Source organism: Sander lucioperca, chromosome 5 (genome assembly GCF_008315115.2).
Source record: "Sander lucioperca isolate FBNREF2018 chromosome 5, SLUC_FBN_1.2, whole genome shotgun sequence".
NCBI classification, from domain to species: domain Eukaryota; kingdom Metazoa; phylum Chordata; class Actinopteri; order Perciformes; family Percidae; genus Sander; species Sander lucioperca.
In genome coordinates, this window is record NC_050177.1 from 21012393 (window position 1) to 21030213 (window position 17821).

The following is a 17821-nucleotide window of genomic DNA, read 5'->3' on the forward strand; positions in this document are numbered from 1 at the left end:
ATTCAGACTGGAATGGATCGCAAATGGATCCGAATGAAGAAATGTAAAAAAAAAAAAACCTTGACCCTAGCTCCCTCAGCTGAATAGTGAGGGTAACAGATCAAGGTAGCAACATAAAGCTCTGGAACCATATAGGAGACTTTCTTGTCTCGATCACCTAATTAATACTGTCCTTCGGCACGGTCTGCATGCTGACGCACTGGCCGACAACAGTGCTGCAGATGGGGGGGGGGAGACACGATGTAGCACAGTTTACACACTCAAGTCAGTGCAGGACATATACCCAGAGCTACGGGAGAACTTGGAGAGGTATAGCTTTCTCCCCATCGAATAAGACTAATAAAGTAATGATGAAAAATGAAAAAACACAAATGCTTGGTCAAGGGCCTGGCCCGGCCCAGCCCGGCCCAGCCCGGCCCAAGGATAGCGGCGGAAAATATCGGTAATATAGGGTATATAGGGTCGGGTCGGGCGGGGCCGGGCTCGGGCAGAGAATCTAAACTCTACTGCAAATTGATTTATTTTACAACGAGATAGAAGGATTTGGGTAACTCTTTACTTGAAGGTATCTACATAAGAGTGACATGACACTGTCATGACACATGAACCCTAACCATAACCATAACTTGTCATGACAAAAACCGAATGACGCTTACTAAAAGAAGCGTTATGTCATAAACATTTATGACTTGGTTATAATGTTTATGACACGTTCATGACGGTGTCATGTCACTCTTCAAGTAAAGTGTAACCAGGATTTGTTTAAGTGTAATGACAAAGAGGTTTGTCTCAGTCCCAAAGCACACAATAACATGAAACATTTCTGCAGGGCACATCCGATTATTTGGTCGTTTCCTTTGAAATGAATACATCTCTGGAAGAGTTCACTTTACAGCCACAGTAAACCAATGTTTTGAAACTCCCTCTAGGCGTTTCTGCAAGTGTTCACTCGACTGTATGAACATTTGTTGCACGAAAAGTTCAAAGACTAAACCGTCATGGTGAACACAAGTGGAGCACTAGTCAAGAACAGCCAAAAAGCCAATCAATTCCCAAATAAATTGTGCGATTTTGTTATTAGTGAGCTAGTGCCCAACATTATTAATGCATTTCAGACTTAAATGTTAACTCATCTCTGAACTTTCAGTGCAGCATCTTACACATTCAAACTCTTTCAATACAAAAGACACAATTTAACATTTTTTTTCTCTTTATTTTGCTCATATCCTTAATCCATATCCTTATTTTACTCATATCCATAATATTATTAGTCCTTATTACACAGGAAATTAACTAGAGTTGGTACAATATTTGGAAAACTGCTGCTCATTAAATAAGATAAGTTAAATGGTGGGATTAAAAAGAAACTAGATAAAAGAGCAGTGATAACAAGGGTAAGTGGGATGACTGAGGGACTCAGTGATCCTGTGAGCTCTTAATTCCAGTTGGTACAATGAGAACTTATGTTTGATAAGATATTAAACTGATCTATATGAAGATAGCAATTTTTCGATCAGCACAAGCCCACTCCTCCTTTGAAGTCAGCTAGTTGCAAAAAGAGGAAGATACCACTGCTTTAATGTCATTTTAAATGATTTCTTTTTTACTCTGAGGCTCACTTTTAGTGAGTAAGAAGAATGAGTCATCTTGTTAGCCAAAGCACTTTAACAGCTAAATGGGAAAATGTAGTCCTTTCAGCTTGTCTTGCCAAACCTGCTCCGTGATTCTTCTTCTTCTTTTGTAATTTGTGTCTGAACGTTCATTTAGAGTTCAAATGAATACACCTCCATTCATTACCTCCATCCTAACCACCACATATAATTAAGCAATTAGAATGCAAGCTGAATCAAAGACCCATCCATCACTTGGCTGTTACATTTAAAGTGAATACTTCACTTTGCATTCAGTCTCTAACGCAAAAGGTGGACATTATTATTTAGGTCCCTTTGAGTTTTCATTATGTCAGAGGCTACGAAGTGCAGTTAAAACATGAAAGGAAAAGAGAAACCTGATGCAGATCTGCATCAAAAAGCATGGGATAACTAGCCTATAACTAGATGGATATGCCGAGCAAATGCAAAGCAATCCATCTGGCGGAGTCAGGTTATGGGATTAACATCTGCATAGTTTAAATATGGACACTGCTCTCCTGTTCTAAACAACAGAGAATAAGCCAGTTACAAACGGTGCCTCAGAGTGTGGTGAAACACAAGTGCTCTTATTATAACACAGAGTTGAGGGGGATGCTGTGAAAGACGAGCACAGGAGCCAGCACATCATTTAAAAGATGATACACACACTGTCAGATGGGTTTCTGTAGTGACACTTCATCAGGCTCCACAAACGAATAATGTAAATGGCGCTCTTACCTTTCTGCACTCAAACTCGCTGAAGATCTCAGAGTCGTCGTCCAGGCTGTCTCCTGAGCTCTCGAGCAACAGTCCCACTCCGTCGTCCAGGATCTCCTCTGCAACAAGCATAACAGTCACAAACGAGCTTCAATTGAACACTATACGGTCCTTGCTTTGTCAATTTCTATTAAGATTAACAACCTGTATGTAGAGCCTGACTGCTGAGAGCCTCCTACCCTCCCTAATTAAGACCCTGTAGATTCACTGTGTTTGCATAAATTAAACTGGTATCACTAAGGACACTAGCGAGAAATCTTTTCTACACACAAGATAGGAAAAATCAAAGCTTGAGAGTAGCCTTTTTGCTCCATATGGTATCCTTTGGTAAAAAGTGAATTCCCGGACAGCTGGGTGCAAATACTGTGAGCAATCAAAGGCTTTAATACACTGTGCATGATTTCTGGAAACCGAAGTTTTGATGTTTACATCTTCAGTAACCCCTCAGCTAATTAGGTCTGTCAATGTGCCAAATACAGGTTTAAATGAGCGAGGGGAAACAAAATATTAAGATGGGACTGAAATGTTCACGTCTGGCTGCGTTTGACGGTGCTTCTCACCTTGACTCTGGGAGAAGATGTCCGTGTAGAGATCTTCCTCTGCATCAGAGCGGCGTGGCGGCAGGTAGCAGAGCTGACGGCGTTCCACAGAAGGCAGGGTGTTGACTGTCAAAGCCAGCGAAGCTTGAGAGAAAGCCGCCTTCATGTCGGAGAAGTTGAGACTGTGAGAGTCTTTCCCGTTCAGCTGAAGTATTTCATCCCCTGCATTTAGACCTGCAAAGTGGGAACACCATCAATATACTGCCTGAAAAAAAACAGTATCTACTTTCCCTAATATGAGATGGTATCTCATTTTCAGCATTAGCAGGCCATTGAACTCCTAATTAAGATGAGGAGAGGACATTAAAAAGGAGAATTCGGGTCGATTTCAACACGTAGCTCTGTTTGGAAATTTGGAGTGCTGTCAGTAGCAAGAAAAACAAACAATCGGTGTTGCCTACACCGTGTTATCCTCCTGCTAGCGTTAGCACCCAACAGGCTTAAACAGGGCAAGTTTTAAACGTGTTTTTAGCCTCTAAACATGCTCGAAATGTCATTACAAGTGCCTACCCATGTGCAGTGATTCCTTCCGAGGGAACACAGCAAATTTGGGTACCATTTACTGTACGGGGACTGATCATGCTTACTGTCGTGCATACTCATCCCACAAAGGCCTATTCTGAGCCAGGAAAACCCTGCAAGCATGACCCACTTCTCTATGCCCTGCAAAGCGCCAGCTGCTGAGACACAGTGCAGGTATCGGACTTTCTGCAGCACAACATCACTGCGTGTGCTCTACCTTCACTGTGACCAAACTCCAGCATTATATTTTGACATCACTCAACCCTGCCGTCTAACTTTGTCGCAGGGTTCCCAATGTGAAGCAGCTGTGGTGAGGTGTGGTGTTCAGCATCACCCTTCACAAAAGGCCAGTGAAGAGGCAGTGTAGCTATAATTATAGTAATCGACGCCCTGGAGAACTGCTGTGCTCTTTGAAACCTTCCCTGTCTTTTGAAAAGAATGCGCTAATGCATTTCTAAAGAGATGCAGTTCAAAAAGAAAAGAGACTATTGACCTCGATGTGATAAAAATGCTCCGTTTTGAAAACATGTAAGAGAACGGACAAACAGCCAATGCACCCCAGATTGTTTCTCTTTTTTTTTCTAGCTGTAACTTATCCGTTCACAGACACAAACTAAGCGTCTTTGACAGGAGTTCATTTGATGGAAATGAAGTGTAATGAACCTTTGGCGAAGGCTAATCCGCCCGCCTTCACATCCGTGATGTAGAGCTGCTGTACTCCATCCTCCTCCACCACAGAAATGGAGAAACCTGGAGGAGGAAAAGGAGAGAGAGAGAGAGAGAGAGAGAGAGAGAGAGAGAGAGAGAGAGAGAGAGAGAGAGAGAGAGAGAGAGAACTATTATATAAAACACAGGGATTTGTGCAGTACTAACGAGAATGGTCTAGAAGAAAAAAAAAAAAAAAAAAAAAAATCAGGTTATGTATAGGTCAAAGAAAAGCAATTATTATGCTGTAAACAACAGCACCACATGTGAAATCATTGACATTGAGATCATTACATCATCTCAACTGAAAACAACAAATAATATAAATAAAATCGTTGATGTAAAATAAACTACACAGGATAATTTAAATGGTTCCTACCGTAACCAATCATGCAGGATTCATCTCTGTCAAACTGGATTACTTTTGTAATTTTGGAGCAGAGCTCAATTTCTTTGTAAAGCTGTGAAGAACAAAAAGAAGTTATTATATAAATCATGAAACAACAGCCTATTTTATTCATATTCTGGTGGGTGGCTTATTGACAGCATGGAAAGACAGTATTCATTTCTGCATACAAAGACAAAGCAGCTCTAGCAGAGTCTTTATGCAGGATGGTCTATGACGTGTCATGATTACATGATTGAAATACGCAAGTCAATACAGATATTGTTTCTCAAGGCTCTCCATGAATAGATTTATGTTTCGGTGCATGGTACTCCCAGGCAGGCGTTTCTCTCATGAGAAAACGTGAATTTGAGAGGATAAAAATCCTATCCTAAAAACCTATTCATAATTCACAACAAAGGATGCTCTTATGGTCTGTGGATTCCTCGTGTATTCTAACGCAATTACTAGCATTAGTTCATTCATTTTCTTTACCTTTATAATCTTAAGATTGTCTGGTGGAGAAGGAGGGATTAGGATCATGTTCAAGCAGGTGGTTACATACCAAGTCGCACACATCCTCTTCTGGTTTGGGAATGTATAATTGCACTTGGTTTTCGATAAGGAATTTGAGACGCAAGTAGTGCTTGGTGGGATCCAGCTGGTGAGCCTGTGGGATGAGGGAAAGAGGACAGAGAGAGGATTGGTTGTTTGATACCACAAACATAAGACAGCAGCTTAGCAGTCACTTGGTTTTAGTGACTCATTTTTTGTGGATAGAAAGCATTTTTACCCAGCAACATACTGTATTCTTGTTACAATGAGATTTTTGATTCTTTCATAACATTTTTTCCACTTCTTTCTGACTCTGCAAAACTTTGATGATGAGAGACAGACAGAAAGACAGACAGACAGAAAGATAGACACATAGACAGACAGACAGACAGACACTACCGGTCAAGTTTGGGGTCACTTAGAAATTTCCATTCCACTCCATTACAGACAGAATACCAGCTGAGATCAGTTGCATTGCTTTTTTAACCAGGGCAGCAGTTTTCAGATTACATGATGTGCTTACATAATTGCAAAAAGTTTCTCCAATGTTTTCTCAGTTAGCCTTTTAAAATGATATCAGATTAGTAAACAGAATGTGCCTTTAATAATGGGCAATGTAGCTATTGCATTAAAGATCAGCCACCCACTCAGATCAGCTGGTATTCTGTCTATAATGGAGTGGAATGGAAATTTCTAAGTGACCCCAAATCAAAGTTTTTATATGTATAAAGTTTTCTGCCCTTGTTATTAAGTGTCTTTAAATCTTTGTCATGCTTAAATCACTAGAGTGAAACGTGAGTCTTTGGTCAGGTCAGGTCATTTAAGAATGGCCGCTGTTACCTTGCAGATAGTTTCCAGAACGCACAGTGCTGACTCCCCTGGCTGGATGATGGTTAGCACCGGCTGGTCATTTGGCAGACACACCCAGGAGGGGGTGAGGTGGTCAGGGACCCAGATGTCACTTTCCGTGCTGGGCCGTGGAAGGTTTTTCACACATCCTTCCTCACCTTTCTTTGTACAGAGACATTAATGCATACTTATTAAGTCTGCTGCTTTAGTACAGATTCATTTCTACTACGTAAAACACATTTTCCTGCAAAGTTTGGTTTGATTAAAATGGGTGATCATTTCCCTAGTACGTTTTAATCATTACCAAAAGTAATCTCTCACCAGTACTTCCCATCTAAACGGTTACCGTCAGAGTCCTTAAAAAAAAAAGTAGCCTAACTCTCTGTATTGCTCTGCTATTACATGTACATCTGCTTAAAATGAATGAATGAAAAATGAGTAGCCAGTCCAGTTGGAGCCTCTGGGCCTCAGCTCTGCTGCTTACTCAGGAAACATAGAGGGCTAATATTTCATTTGACGTCAGTGTTGGCTAAAGATTAGGAGCAAGTTCCCAGTCATGTTTGACCTACACCTCACTGTCAAATGTATGCAAACAGAGAACGATTCCTCCTTACTGTGTGTTCCTTGGCAGGATCAACATGTATGCCATCTACAGGCTTTTTCACTGGCTCTCCACCATCAGCAAAGACCTGCTGGGACAAAAAAAGAGGTGAAGTGGTCATAACTCAAGCAGAGCCGTGGAGGATAAATGCTTGAGGAAAAGATTTTTTTTGTGTGGCCATGGCAGTTCCATTGATTGCTTTGAAACTTGAAAATAAGTCAAATATCGCAGACCTGGTTGATGCTGGGATGGGCTTTTGTTTTCTTCTTTGAGGTAGTGTCCAGACCCCAAAGGGAGGAGAACCTGCTCTTGCGCTTGCTGCAGGAACGAGACATGGCCTGTGTTCGCCGTCTCACTCCGTTCTCTGTGCGAGCTGCCACCTGCAGAAACATCACGACTTAGTCAGAGCTCAAACACACCAAATGACACGTAGACAACAATCAGAATCATTTTTGCAAAAATGTGTGGCAAGCATTAATCCTTTTGTACAGCGTATTCTAAGCAACATAAGAGCCCGAAGTAGGTTAAGGGGGGCCATTAAAAGGGACGCAAGAACAAGACGGTGATGTGTGTATGTATGTATGTGTGTATATATATATATGTGTGTGTGTGTGTGTGTGTGTGTGTGTGTGTGTGTGTGTGTGTGTGTGTGTGTGAGCATTTCACCAGACCGTCCGCTGTAAATTAGAACTTATTCTTAACCGACTTATCTTGTTAAATAAAATGAGGAAAAAGGGGTCACATGGGCCTCAGCATGATGAATGGTTAACATACAGATAAAGAGCAGTAATGTCTATTTCTCACGAGCACTGTGCTCATACTGATTTTTACCCAGCCTGGCATTTCTAGGCTATTCATTTGTGAAAAGGGCGAGAGTAAAAGGTCTTTAAAAATATGCTGAATTAGGATTTAAATAGCACTGTGCACGTAGGAGAAAGCATGCTCTTAACTCAACCTCATGGCACTCATTCTGTCTTTTTTGTTTCCATCAACTTTTCTCAGCCCTTTTTGGACATAGTGCTGATAGAAGTATTCATGGAAGTAGAGATGAGCAAATTAGAGAGAGGGTGAAACCGTAGGAAAGATTAAAAAGAGGAGAGAGCTGTCGAGAGTGTCTGTTGTTAGACATCCCACCCTGCTATCTTGCAGCTCAAACACCCACCTGCGTTGGTGGTACCTCACTGATCTGCAAACACGTCTCTAAAAATCAAATAGATGTTTTTCCTGTACTACCAGTGTCTTTAGCTGTGGAGCACATAACCTCAGTACAGCAGTGGGAGGCCCAAACTGAACCAAAACCTCCCAAACAGGTGCCCTGTGTGAGACCCAGGCTCCAAAATAGAAGTCATCGTGGAAATGCATTTTAGTCTCTGGAATCAATTGCCCTGCCAAGAGAGTCACTACGTGTACACAGAGATGAGTGTGTATTTAAAGGGAGATACAGTATTTCGCCCTGCTTACACTTGAAGAAACTTCGAAATATAAGGGCAGTATAGTGTTTAGAGAGATCATCCGAGAACTGAAAGGTTACAGGTTTGATACCTGCAACAGTTTGTGTTGCTGAAGTATACTCCGCTATACTTCACTAGACATTTCAAGTCACATTTGTGGAGGTTCCGGCTAAATCCATAACAATGTAAATCAATGTTAACCCCAAATGATGTGCAAACGTATCATGAAGAGGTTTCATAAAACCAGATTAAATAAGGATGTTTACTAAAGATGAAGAAACAAAGAGGTGAGATTTACCAGTGCATGGAAGGAAGAGACAGAGAATATACCCAGCCGGCCCATTGCAAGCTTGGTGGGGCGAGAGGCAACAGCCAGGAGACGTTTGGGGTTGGGCAGCTCTCCTCCCTGCAGGCTGGCCAGGTAGCACCTGAAGCGGAATAGATCCATGTGAAACTGCTCCAGGTTCTGCTCCCACAGGAAGATCTGCAAGAGTGAGGAGGGACACAACAATGCATTCAGTTAGTTGCTCCTCAGAGCTCTTGTTTGTCAACTTTAGAGATTTTAGACATTAGAGATGGAGCATCTCCTCTCTGCCCCAGAAGCTCGGTTACCACTTTGCTTCATGTGTTGCCAATCTGCACTCTCTGTTTCTAATGGTTTGATGTTTACTGGGGCAGTAGAGCAGGACATTGTGATTATTCACTGGGCCGTCCCCTCCCAGTCATGGTCCTGCACTGGTGTTTGGAAGAGGCAGCCGGTGCCAAGGTGGAGGGCTCTGTATCACTGCCAAGTGGCCCAGAGACGGAAAAGAAACAATACTGCAAATTCCACTGGCAGATAGAGGCTGGGAGCGTTTCAGCTTTCTAAGGAGCAGGCCTATATCCATTCAGCTCTGCACAATGTGGAACCTGACACTGCCAAACTGAACCGCTCCAACCAGGCCCTTCCTAAATGTCCAAATAAAGGCCATTTGATCTCCCTTCACTGTAAACAGACCTATTAAAAGACAATATGAGCTTTGCAATTAATTAAAAGAATGGCAGGCTAGCGCCAACTGCATACAGCAATGTGGTGCTCGATAGGTGTGTAGCATCAGCCGCCTCTAGCTAGATCCGTTACTTAATCCCCTCGTACCTCGCCCTGCTTCTCGGTCTATCTCCTGTTTCTTGAATCAAATTGAAAAACAATTTGGGATACGGATATTGAAATACTTACTTCCATGCGATACCTGTAATTAAGCAAACAATATGTAACTTGAATATGTTAACAAAATGATAGTTGTTGACAGGGCCTTTCTGTGTGGCGTTTGCATGTTCTCCCTGTTTGCGTGGGTTTCCTCCCACATAAAGACATACATGCCATGTAACGCCTGCATTGCCCTTGACATAGGTACTGGCATTACAACTGGAGTTGGACTATGGCTGCCCTCTGCTCTTAATTAGTTAGGATGGGTTCAATGCAGAGGATACATTCCTTGAATGTGTGAATTGCACTTGGCAAATAAAGGGGGTATATATGTATATAAAAGCAGCAGCAGGAGGTTGATGACAAGAGCTCTTGTGTTGAGGTTATACTCCACGAGCTGCTACTTTACTGAAGTAATTTTTAACAATCCCTTTATGCTTGTTAAGTTGCTTATCAGCTCAAAAGTTGTGGGTTGGATGGAAATGAAAATGGGTTAGTTTCCACTAAAACTGGTACAGCTGTGGAGAAAAACAGTTCCAGTGCAAGCAGCATCCTGAATTGATGACAATTAAATATTCTGACGCATTAGGAAAATCTAAACTAATTTGACTATATAGCTGCAGATGTGGTGTCACATTTAAGGAAGCTGTACTGTCCATTTTGTTCCTGTATTATATTACTATACCATATGTATGGACACAGGTGAAGTTCTTAACAAATGGTATTTATTACCCTGTACTTGACGGGTCAAATTTAATGTTTGGACATTATTCTTTCAGAATAACTAATTTCTAGGTTGTATGGGAAAAAGAAGAAGAAAACAACAATGTAGCCATCATTAACAAGCTTGCAACTCATTTTTTTAAAAGAACTATGAATGTGTACAATTTTGAGTTTTAGGATTTTCCTAGTTTGCCCGATATTCTCTAACTTCCTCAGAGAATCAATCATCTTTCCAGACTCTTCCATTCAGCACAATACCTAAAATCCCAAACAACTGCCTGACATGTGGGGACTCTATGAGAGACAGCCGAAATGAGAAAGGAGAGTAAAACCTACTTGATCCAAGATCGTCTTCCTCTTCTTGGTGTCAGTAACAGCAGACAGCTGCATGTCTCCCATTTTCTTCATCTTCTCGTCCATGTCAATCTTCTGCTCCAGCTTCTTGATCTCTGCGCGAAGCAGGCGCACCGTGTCCTCTCTGTGGTGCTGGCGGGCAACGGCAGCAGCACATGCTGAGTGGATGGCTGTGATCCAGTTCTCCAGCTCCGTCTGGCTGCAGGTCTGCGTGGGGACAGACAGGGAAAGGTCAGAGGCTAAACAACAACTGGCTCTTTGACATTCGAGATAAAAAAGCTCTTGATTTGCTTTTCCTGTGTTGATTCACTGCTAATTATTATAATAATAATAATAATAATAATAATAATAATAATAATAATAATAATAATAATATAAGAGAATCCCATTTTTAAAAAGAGCATGAAAGGAAAAAAAACAGTGCATATAGGTCAAGGTAATGCTTGCCTATGGGAGAATTACTTATTACTTATTCACAGACCAGATGACATTTAAGCATTCTCTTACCTGAAAGAGAAAAGCATCTCCCAGGGAGTTGCTGAGACAAAACACAAAGTCCTTTTTGGGATGCTCTGGTACAGCCTGGACAATACTGTTCTCTACCCAGATGGCATGCTTGGGAATACTGTTGTTGTCGATCCCTGAACGGCCATCAGTCTCATAGAAGAACAGAGTGCAACCTGGGAAACCAAAACTATCTATTACATTTTATACATAATATATTACTTACAGCACAGACTCGCTGGCTACAATCTCTAGGAAAGACTCACAATGATACTCATGATCTCTTTTAAAAGCCAGATTTGCTCAAGCAATTTAATTCTGCTCTCCAGTGGCCAACATTAAGAAGTGCAGCATGGCTGACTTACCAGCGAGGGAGGCATCATTATCATTAGAGTGCTGATTTGAGTCAAGTGCCATGAAAATGTAATAATGAGGTTTGCACCATGCTTGAATTAAAGCTTGGTTTAGTGAGCTACTGTAAACTGAAGGTAGATTAGATTTGAAGTATTTCTGCATCAGCTACCGTATGTCAGCAGAAAGAAAACTATACATCAAAAGCATGCCGTGTTGACTGAGCTGTATTAATACTGAGATTATGCAATAAAGTGTAACTGTTAAGGACACACCGAGGGCATAACAAACCTTTCAAGGAAACCCAGTAACTCTTCCACTTGCGCCTCGTGGCTGACTCCACTTTCTTGTTCTTCTTATGTACGAGGAAGTTCTTGACGGCGAGCCTGCCGGCTTTGCGCACCATCCCCTGGGCGACACTGAGCAACGGGTCCGACTGGTAGGCGGAGCTCATAGTGCTCTGCTCGTCACTCAGGGCCGACCCCGCCTCCTCCAAGCTCTCCGTCTGGCAGGAGCTCATTTCCAGTTCTTGGCGAAAGTTCTCGTACACGCCCTGTACGCACTCGCCGGCCCCGCCGCCACTGCTGCTGCCGCTGTCGCTGCCAGCGAACATGCTCCTGCCGGCTGCCGAGCACATGGAGAAGGAGGCCGACATGGTCTTGTAGCGTCGAGACTGGTGCTCGGCCTCCACCGTCACCCCGTCGATGCCGCTGTCCTCGTACTCGCTGCCCTCCCCGGCTGTGACATCCTGCGTCGTGGCAGAAGCACAAGACAGGTGAGACAGCATGGCAGCCACGTTTTCTTCATCACTAAGAATAAAGCCGGTCAACAACTCCTTCCCTCACTGACGCCTAAGCCGTCTTTGTACAGATGTAGGGTAAGACAGAGCCATTCTTTTAAACATGCTGCAAAGACTGTGACTACAGAGGCCTAACGAGAGTCCATGGGTTGCTTAATCCTGAGGTTCTGCTCAAAATGAATTGCTCGCAGCAAAGCGTCTGCTGTTGTGCGAGTACAGCCTGCCCTCCCTGTGGCACCGCAGGGTCTGCCCTCTCCTACCCACATGGCCAAAGGCTCCTGGGAGATGAAGGGGTTACACCGAGCTCGGTATCTCCATCTGGTCACATGACCCAATCATGTGCTCCAGAGCTCCATTCTCTAGGGCCGACGGTGCCCCGCAGTGACAGGGCCACCGTACACGTTTTACTGTTACACTCTTGTACAGGCCTCCCCTCATTAACATGACAAAAGACTGAGGCATTTCAAACGGGGAGTGACTTTAAGCGCTGCCCCCCCTCCCGTCTCCACTCCGAAGAAAAACAAACACAGCTGCCCTGACATAAGCTTTCTTTTTACACTTTTTCAGCAGCTTATTATCTTTAAGGTGAATGCAGCGGAGGAAATGCTCAGACAATGTGAGGGAATTAAAATGAATGAGGAGAGCCGTCTTATTGGTGATGCCACCAGACTAAGATTCTGCACAGCTTTTCATACTCTGGCCAAGGAGCATAAAGGAGCCGTGACACAGCTAAAACAGTTCAGGTCCCTGACATTTCACCATAGTTGTGAAATCAAACGGACATAAATACATGGTTTACGTACTCATGGATGGAGGAAATGATTTGTTATGTTTTCTATGAATTGTGCCTCTTTTTAAATGAGATTTGCCATGAGCCAAATTAGTGGTTTAAAAGATCAGCACAATGTGAAATTGCTCTGCATCTTACCTGTATAGTCTGCGCCCTCCTGCCCTGCATACTGGCACACATGGCAGCTTGGTGGCTGCTCAGGCCTTCGGACAGGCAGTGGGAGCGCCGGCAGGGGAGGGTGTATGCACCGTAGGTGTTACCATCCTCCTCTGATGGGGAGAGCATCTTATCGTCTTCGCCCTCCCCGATAGCCCTGTTGGCGTCGTGCCACTTGGCATAGCGGCCGTGGGGTTGCCTGCGGGCGGGGATCTTCTGGCTGTACAGCTCGTCCAGGGAGTTGGCCCTGTCAGCGGAGTCTGAGGGGCTGGACTGCAGGTGTCCTTTGCAGTCAGTGAAGTCCCTCTCGTTGGCCGTGTCTATGATCTCCTCCGTGCTGGTCAGGTGCTCCTGGCTAAGGTCAGACAGGGAGAACTCCAGGCTGTCGTTTCGCCACATGTCTGCAGACTTGGACCTTTTCTTCTTGAAGCTGACGGTCTCCTTGGAGCCGTCCCGAGTTTTCTGGAGGTACGTTACCTCGCCTGTGTACACATCTTCGTCCTGCACCTCCTCTGCAGTGGGGCCAGGTAGGGTTATGTGCATCGTATTCACGTGCACGGACGGATTGGCCAGGTCATTGTGAAAGGACACAGGCCGCAGGTTCATGGCCACACGGTCCACCCAAATGGGGCTTCCGAAGTCTGGGAGGATATTCGTCTCATTGAAAGGCTCCAGTCCATTGTCAGCCAGGGATTGTGGGATACTGGGGGTGCTACTTGAGCGTGTGCTCGTCTCAGAGTTCCTGTGCTCTATTTTCCCTGATGAAGCATGTCGAGAGCGTCTGGACTGCTTGTTGGAGATGCGAAGAGACCGAGACATGTGCTTACGTGACAAATAGCCATGTTCGTTACCGTAGAGGGCATGGTCCCCATTCTGGCTCTCGACATTTCCCATGATTCAGAGGCTGAACAGAAGTGGACAAACAGCATAAATTAACTCCAGAAGAACATGAAACCAATACAGGAACATAATGTTTTATCAATTGTTTCTGAATTGTGCCTACCTGCAGGATTGCGTTGATTTTTCTGGCATTTTGTATGTCACTGGATCTTCAGACAGTTTGGTCCTTCAGCTGCTGGAATGATCCCAAAAGCTCTGAAAACAGATATCCAGATGAGAAATCATATTAAATGTGTTACATGCTTCCAGTCATGTATGCTGCCATAGTAAAGTACTGTGTTTCCATAGTGGCCTCTTTTTCTTTAACTGTTATGCAAGAGACAAAAAAAGCTGTACACAACACTAGAGTTGTTTGTCTTTGCCCAAGAGCCCTACATACGTTCATGGAGGATAATCCAGAAAATATACAGGCAAGATGATCAGTTTAATAAAAACAAGTTGGAACATTCATCAACTGGAACTAAGAGGATTTAAGAAACTCTCCCTAACACTGAGGCGAACAAGATCATTGCATGATTGCTGTCCCAAGAGTGTATGATGGAACACATCATATGCCTTCATCTTTAATTAATTTGTTTCAGTGATCAATAACTAGCCTGATATTGTACCAAGTATTTAGTAACTGTTTGTACCCCATTACAACTTGTATATCAACTCCTTGCAAAGTCCCTGTAAGAAATTGCAGACGGACATGAATGTGGCCAGTACAGACTTTCCCCTAAAACAACTCTGATGCTGGTCAAAAACATAAATTGAGGAGTTTAAATAAGAAAAGCAGACCAGAGGAGCAAATGAAATTTGATCCTGGCATATTGTGTTGCTTCTTCACTAACACTATAGAAAAAAAGAAAAAGAAAAAAAAAGACAGTTTTGGTCAAGCCAGCTAGAAAAACACTACCCTCATTTTGATAGGGGAAGTAATCCACTCAGCCCCTTCCAACATGCACAGGGGTTGTGTGAAGTGGAGGGGACGTAATGACAGTATGAGCACTGTGACAGCCTGAGTGAACATGAGTTATTCAGAGCTGAAGTGAGCCGCTCATGTAGCGCTGTTGTTGTCTGTTCTCAAGAACTACCTCCTGCATTAGAGAGGACTGGGAGCAGGAGGGCTTTTCAGCATAATGCATGTTGGGACTCCATCTACCTGCCTTTAGGCTGTACAGCCTGCTCCAAAATAAAGGTCCCGTTCTTTGCCTGGGACCATCAGCAGATGGGACAGTAGATTAACTAACCATGTTGTGGCTGTTCCTCCTGATGTGCGCTCCCCTCCTTTCAGGACAGACCCTTTGGGGGTGCAGTTTTTGTGCATGTGTAGCCACCACAGAGGAGTGGGAGCCCAACCCTCTGCTGCTCCATGCACTCAGGCTTACAGTGAAGAGGGGCATTACGTAAACTGGAGCTGACCCCGTTTTTCTACCTTATGTTGCTCCCTTTCCCCTCTTCCTTCTGCTCACTCATCACCATTCACTGGTACTGCAATGCACAATGTTTGATGTTGATGGAAGTCCATTTATTTTTCATAAACCCTGCGGTTTATTGCCCGTTTCATTCTATCCTGTTTAGTAGGGGAAGAGAAAACAAAAGGAGGAGGGACAGAACTATGAAATGCCACTGCACTCATTACAGGAAACAAGATTCACTGAGGGACACAAACATGCTTACAAAATGCTAGCACAAAACATCATACTAAGAGCTTCTAGGCTTGTTTGTACACTTCCCCACACCGTACCCTTTATTTTTTCATATGTGTAAGGTTAAAGTTTAATGGCTCTGCAGATGTCATCCCTGGAGAGAAACAAAATGTCCTTTGTGTTTTAGCCCTGATCGCCAACACTGTGAGACCCCCAGGGTTTCATAAAACTGTAAATACAATAAAATAAAGCCCTACGAGAAGCTTTTTGACAGGTTTAACGGTGAGTATTTATGGATGAAGTTTCTGCTATGTAAAAGGGGAGCTTTAATATGTTGCTGGGCTGGATTTGCTCTCATTTGTTCTCAGTGGTTTCAATGTTAATATGATGTGAAATTAGCCAGAAATTAATTTGACCGTTTCAAGCAGAGATGAGGGGCTCAAACAGCCGAAGATGTGGTTTGCTCAGCCGGTACAGTAAAGGCAACCCACTGTGCAATGACCTTGGATTTACAGCGCAACCTTAATTTGTTCAGGTCTGAAATATGTGAACCAGCTGATCATCAAAAACGGCAAAATGATTACAAATATTTAATAAATGAAAATAGTTGATGCATTCTGCAACATTGTTGGAGTGCAACAAATCCTCCTATTACTATGACTACACATAGTCTGTCCTTTACCTTTTTCTAGGATAGACCCATTCATATTAAAGAAGGCAGCAGCAGCAAAGTCGATTTAAAGAGAGGAAAGTAAAAGTGTGTATACAATCAAATGTAAAACTCACATGAGAACAAATTCAAATAAGTGTTCCAGTATGGGAACTATGAACATGTAATAAACATGTTAACGGGGACAACAGATTTAAATCCTACCAGCTCCTCGTTTCATCTGCCACAAGATCATTATTAGTTTAAGATTACAAAAAGAGAGAACAGTTCTCTTTACATTGAAATCATTTTTGCAGTAGGATCCATGAAGAATCAGCTAGCTACTTGTGCCTCTTAGAGAGATAACAGAACACTCAATCCCCCTGAGCATGATTTTCAACCAAAGGTTTCAAGATATAAGAACACATATAGTTAAGAGACTGACCTGGAGAAGCTCATAAGAATAAAATTGTACAAATGAATAAGCATGCATTTCCTTTCCTCGCCACTGTCGCACTAAATGCTTGCTCTTGGGGGAATTACTAGAATTGTTGGGGCTTTGTAAATTATAGAGTGTGGTCTAGACCTACTCTATCTGTAAAGTGTCTCGAGATAACTCTTGTTATAATTTGATACTATAAATAAAATTGAATTTCCAAATTTTGAAATACAGGGATATAATATAGCTGAACATCTGAATACAAGGCTAAAGTGGCCTCAATTTCACAACACTATATTCTCTTAAGCTGCAATGCTGCTGGTGCACAGAATCCATCAGCAGCTCTTTATTAATACATGAGGAAGAAATACCAGGGTTGGAAATGAAGTTGTAGAGCACAAAATCCCCAGGAACAGCCAGTGGGCTCTTCTAGAAATACCTGCTATCACACATTAGTAAGTTAGTGTCCCTTTCTTGTATCCTCACTGTCGTCATTCATACGCAACTAAATAAAAACTGGAAATCAACAGTTGGATTAGAAAATACTGCCAGTAATTTGGTAATTTGGCAGTGTGACAGAGTGAGGACCCCAGTAAATGGGTCATTTTCAGCAGGCTGCATAGGAGCACAGGGCAGTAGAAGTCTCAGAGGATTCATCCGTTACTAGCCCTTAATGAAATACATAACCACAGGAGATTCCACCCACCAACAGATCACAAAGAAGAATTGTTTTTATTGGGACTCAAAATTAGCTTCACAACAGAAACAACAGCTTCAGGGAAAAGCACAGAGTTTCACCACGGCTACCACCACTTCTGGAGGTTGCACACAGTCAGTACATGAGAAGCATCAAACTGCTTCTAAATGAGCAGCTGATGTACAAACATCCAGTTCATGCCAAGACAACTAGGGTACAGCACTTTCATTTTGTTGTCACCATCCAGTGTGTTAAGAAGAAAATGCTAAATGTCTAAAAAATATAATTTCACTCCATCATGATACTTTTCTCTCTTCTATTACCAGAATCTTTTGCATTCCTTAAAAGTGAATTGCAGATTTGTATTTAAATTCTGCAGATATGTTATCCACCCCATCAGCTGTCAGATGTAGGCTTAAGGAGATTACCGATGGAGCCAGTCTACTATGTCTATTCTCACAATGCTTTCAACTTGGAGCAGGTAAATGTTATTTTAACAAAAAGACGTTTTAGGGTTAGTTCTGTTCCCAGTGGCCACAATCTGGATTTATGCTAAGAAAGACTTCA

The 17821-nt window shown here is 42.9% G+C and overlaps 1 protein-coding gene across 5 annotated transcripts in view; it reads right to left on the minus strand.

Annotated features, from left to right (window-relative positions):
- tiam1b (TIAM Rac1 associated GEF 1b) overlaps nt 1-17821 on the minus strand; it is a 55968-nt gene that overhangs the window by 15075 nt on the left and 23072 nt on the right. For 3 of the 5 annotated variants that reach the window (XM_036001150.1, XM_036001151.1, XM_031297458.1), the window contains exons 2-15: nt 13942-14033; nt 12921-13842; nt 11485-11941; nt 10846-11018; nt 10321-10545; nt 8374-8559; nt 6858-7004; nt 6638-6715; nt 6015-6185; nt 5185-5289; nt 4614-4695; nt 4193-4279; nt 2969-3181; nt 2370-2467 (exon numbers count right to left, since the gene is read on the minus strand). In XM_036001150.1, the coding sequence (XP_035857043.1) occupies nt 2370-2467; nt 2969-3181; nt 4193-4279; nt 4614-4695; nt 5185-5289; nt 6015-6185; nt 6638-6715; nt 6858-7004; nt 8374-8559; nt 10321-10545; nt 10846-11018; nt 11485-11941; nt 12921-13832 (2934 nt within the window). In that variant the 5' untranslated portion in view covers nt 13833-13842; nt 13942-14033. The remainder of the gene's footprint in view (nt 1-2369; nt 2468-2968; nt 3182-4192; nt 4280-4613; nt 4696-5184; nt 5290-6014; nt 6186-6637; nt 6716-6857; nt 7005-8373; nt 8560-10320; nt 10546-10845; nt 11019-11484; nt 11942-12920; nt 13843-13941; nt 14034-17821) is intronic. The other 2 variants (XM_036001152.1, XM_031297463.1) reach the window with 1 other exon arrangement.